Source organism: Amblyomma maculatum, unplaced genomic scaffold, assembly GCF_055883805.1.
Source record: "Amblyomma maculatum isolate TAMU_Amacu unplaced genomic scaffold, ASM5588380v1 scaffold_18, whole genome shotgun sequence".
Taxonomy (NCBI): domain Eukaryota; kingdom Metazoa; phylum Arthropoda; class Arachnida; order Ixodida; family Ixodidae; genus Amblyomma; species Amblyomma maculatum.
In genome coordinates, this window is record NW_028146743.1 from 4,897,179 (window position 1) to 4,901,809 (window position 4,631).

At 46.1% G+C, this 4,631-nt stretch overlaps 1 protein-coding gene across 1 annotated transcript; it reads left to right on the forward strand.

Moving 5' to 3' along the window:
• The first annotated feature begins 84 nt into the window (after nucleotides 1-84).
• Nucleotides 85-3,364, forward strand: LOC146171737 (uncharacterized). Its single transcript, XM_084586316.1, has 3 exons — nucleotides 85-589; nucleotides 1,378-1,501; nucleotides 1,760-3,364. Exons 1-3 carry the CDS (start codon nucleotides 177-179, stop codon nucleotides 2,786-2,788), a joined length of 1,566 nt encoding a protein of 521 aa, XP_084442442.1. The 5' UTR covers nucleotides 85-176; the 3' UTR covers nucleotides 2,789-3,364.
• Nucleotides 3,365-4,631: the final 1,267 nt, after the last annotated feature.

Here is a 4,631-nt window from a genome sequence, read left to right on the forward strand (position 1 = left end):
AGCAGCGCCCCTGGCGGCCAAAGTTGGAAGGCATCGCCGGCGCAGACACCTCCTCCCATAGACCTCCCATAGACCTCTCCCTGTTTGCAAACAATGTGACGTCAGAGGGCGTGGTGGGCGTGGCCTGGTGGGCAAAACATATCTTTCCCGGTCAGGCCTACAGCGGTGTGGGCGCTATGGAGCTGTCGGATTATGTGCGCTCACTGCCGGAAAATGCTCGCCAACGCTACTTAGAGAAATTACAGGTGCGTGGCACACAGTATCCGGACCCCTACGCATTAGGGAACTGGAAGAACGATCCAAAGTGCTGGCCAAACGTGCGCTTCGGAGACGTTTATGTATACCTTGTTAACACTCCCGGCCCGTACAGTGTGGATGCGTTGAAGTCGTACAAGTCTCTCAAAGCCTACGGCCTTGCGATGGAAGGACATGTTCGCACGGTTCTCATTTCTGACCTGGACACCGAGTGCTGCTTCGTAAAGGCCATGGTGACACCGTCCCAAAGGACCACCGCCGAGCCCTACGAGGCATGGGCGCTTGTGGACCAAGACTGCAGCGTTCGCACGGCGCACTGCACCTGCATGGCGGGGTGAGTTCATATTTACATATCAAGTGCAGCAATGAGCAGCTGTTGTTACCGAAGCGGGCTCGTTCATTTTTTTTTTCTCTTTAGTTCGTATCCCACTTCTGCGATGAATGCGTCCGTGCGTCCAGGACCAAGAGAAAGCATCGCTTTGAGACGCGTTGTGTCCTCTTCTCTCCAATGTCGACGCGCTTCTTTCTTGTGTTCTAGAATTTGCACTAGTACACACTGTTGTCAGATAAGGCCAGATGTTGGCGCAGTAGAATGGGTTACCGATACGGGCAACGTTTGTCGCAGAAGCGAAGCATACTGCGATTCCGTTCTGGAGCGTTAGTGCACTTGAGCAAAGGTGTTGCTTGAGTGCATTTTCACGGTGTTGCGTGACGTAGGCCACCTCGTTGAATGCGATTGTTTGACCATAGGGCTGGAGGGTACTTCGAGGAATCAGTGTCGTCCTAGCACGTGAACGCGCAGAATTACGAATAATGTAACCACGCGTAACGAAATGTCCAAACCCGCCCTGTCTGTAGTAAAAAAAAAAAAAACGAGTCTTCAATGTTCGTCGCATAAAGTTCCTGTTGTTTGTTCTTATGTACTAGTAAGTGCCTCTGTAGCGCGAGTATCTAACAAATGCTGTTGTGCCATTTATATAAACTTGTAGCACTTGCCATCGCTGTAAAACTGTACTGGCGAGCGGAGTAGTCGCTTTCTGTACTTAACATTTAAGATGCATATCAAATATTAACAAGTTCTACTTGGCTTTTGAGTGATTTTGCTACCATTCCTTTTTGCAGGCTTGGTGAAGTGTGCTGTCACGTGGCTGCCCTCCTTTTCAAAGTTGAGCTGCTTGTGTCTTCAGGACATGCAAGGTCATCTACGTCCCAGCTTTGTGCCTGGAACAACAAGTTCCGAGAAAGTGTAATGCATTTTTTTCTGTGCTTCTTAGTCTCGTGAAATTGTACATAATTACTTTGTATGAACAGGTGTTAGTAGGAGCATAAGCAGCAGCTTAGTGAATGAATGCTAGAATGATTCCTTTCTTAGCACACAGATAGGTCATTGAAGAAAGGTAGGAAACGATCCTCATCCTCATTAATGTCAGCTGACTGAAAGTGCCTTACTGGGTATGTATCACAATAACACTATGCAAGTAATGTATTTTGCTCTATCCTAAAGGTTCAGCCTACCCGCCTGAAGGACCTGGTCATCGTCAAACACAAGCCCGGAAGGCCATCAAAGGGCGTCAAAAGACTGCGGTCGGTTGTTCACCAGACAAAAGCCAAGTACCCTGCGTCGCTGGATTCACTGCATGCCATTATTCCTGATGCTGCAATATTTACGGCATTTGCCAAGTATGTTGTCCCTGATGAAGACACAGACACTGCTGATGAGTGCCAGGGAAGTGCTGACCTTCCGGAAAGCTTGTATGCACTATTTGACCCGCACTGGGAAGAGCTTGATGATGATGAGAAAGCCAAAAGAATTGATTTTTTATTGAACAGAAGGATAAGTGAGCTAGAAGTTGTCGAGATTGAAGCACAGACCAGGCAGCAGAGAAACTGTATTCAGTGGTTTGAGCAGAGATGTGGCAGAATTACTGGGTCAGTCATCGCAAAAGTGCTGAAATGCAAGAGTGCTACGAGTGCAGCACGCCTCGCGGTAAATATTGCACAGTCTCCACTGGTTCAGTATCAGTCGCGCCAGAGGAAGCCGCAAGCAATCAGATACGGCATAGACCATGAACATATTGCAAGGCAGCAATATATTGATTACCAAGTGCAGCACCATCAGGGCTTTAAATGTAAAGATGCAGGGCTCTGCATCTTTCCACAATGGCAGTATGTTGCGGCCAGCCCAGATGGGTTCATTGAGTGCAGTTGTTGTGGGCGTGGGGTGCTGGAGATAAAATGCCCCTACAAGTATAGGGACACAGTAATAAGTGATATCAGGGACAAAACCTTTTACCTTGATGAGAACCTGAACCTCAAGGAGAACCATGAGTACATGTTTCAAGTGCAGACAGAGTTGGCATGTGCCAATGTTGACTATTGTGATTTTGTTTGCTGGGCAAAGGCAGGCTTTCTGATTGTCCGTATTCAAAGGGACCACGATTTTTTTGATAAGCACATGCCAGCTTTGCAGGCATTTTGTAGGAGTGCAGTGCTTCCACAGCTACTGTCAAGAAAGAGCAACCTCGAGCATTAAGCAGAAGTGACCAAAGGGGAAATCGCCTATGCAGAATGAAAAAAAAAAATAAGGGGACACACAAGCTCTACTTTTAAGGGTATGATGCGATGTTGTTATTGGCTGCCATCTGCGGCTTCTCTTGCGGATCCTCGTTCGATTATATGCAATTTGCTACTAACTTAATCTCTGATCCTTTAATTTTTGTGTTTATGTCGCATATTCATTAATATAGTTGCAAGCTGCCGAGTAATTTGAAAAAGGCCACTCTACGTAGATATCTATAAAGCCCCACTTTAATAAAGCCCTATGAACGTGCCTATGTGACCCAAGAGTAGCATGTCTTACTCATAACCCCAGGGTCCTCGAAGGTTTGATTTCCAATTTCCATCTTTCCCACCCATCTGAAAGCAGAAGTCCCAGTTGGCAGCTCCCGTCATGTAATATAGTCTCATGACCTCGTATAAAACCTGCCGGCCAGTCAGTATGCGGCCATGTCACCTGCCAAATACCATCTGCCATAGCCATGCCTGTGATCTTTTGCTGAAATGCCCGCAGTAGAGATTTTCTGCAAAATGGGGCCTTTCGTTCGGTGCTTCCTCGAGTGTTTACTTCTTAAATGGCTTGCTCGAAAGCTTTATCATCGCTGCTCTGTAGGGGGCGCACGTGAAGCTAAAAATACGCGTTGTGGCATAAACTGATGCGCCAGATGATGGTGTGTGTACTGATATGACAGTACAGCGAACATTCAGGAAGTAACATATTCAGATATACCTCCACAAAATCCGAAAAGTCTATCGCTGCAAGTCATGGCACTTGTACTTGCAAGAATGGGCTGTGGCAGCAATACCTGTATTTGTTATCTGTGTTTTCTACGTTACAAGAGCATTGTTTGCAGTAAGAGTGGTATTTTTGAAATTAGGAGCTGGTATTCTGTCGACAAAAGCAGACTTCATTTTTCTCTTCAGTGTCCAATTAATGGTTCGCATTTGCGGGCTGCTCTTGTTGATCTTGGTTCGCCTCCTTTAACACCTTCGCATTAAATAAGTGACGCAACACAGTGCATTTGACGAACCACATTTTATTTCAATGACATGTCATATATTGCTGCTGTGTACAGAAACAGAAATAAACAGATTACACACACCAAAAAGGAGTCATTATTGGCCAGATGAGAAAGTTCCTTCACCATTTTCAAACTAGGAATGGGCGTTCTCGTAGGGGTGCAGCATGGGTGCTGCTTTGGCTTCTGTGCTTTAACTGAGGGTGAAAACTGTCGCTTTCGTTCAAAAGAGGCACTCTATGAAATGTTCGTTGCAGCTCACACAGCAGCTTTTGGCAGGAGATGTGTCCCAAGGAGGCGTTATCAGTAGAGTTGGCAGACCAGAATTAGTTATGGATTTGAATACCTTCTTTCGTTAACAGGAGAAATGAGTGTGGAAGAGCCCCAGTAGGGAGACTAAAGAAATAAGCTTTACATTGTGCGCTCATCTGAGCATCATGCAGCATATAGAGGTGCTTATCAAGATGAGATATAATGACAAACAGGATGGCGAGTCAGAATATGAAGAGAAAATGGAAGAAAGGTAAGGAATGATCCTATCAACAAGTTAGCAGTAAAGGGATTCGGGATCTTGCCGCAAGGCAGATGTTCTACTTTAACCGCAGACGATGGCCTTGGTGTTAAAATACAGGTAAGAACAGAACTGGTAGAGCTGTTAAACCTGACATATGGGACAATAACATGAAGCAAACTGAGCATGCTCTAAGCAATGCAGGTAGCCTGAACTCTCCAAGAGAAAGCTTGGCGTAGGCAAAAATCAGATGTATGCGAAAAGAGACGAGGAAGGCACGGTGATCACCA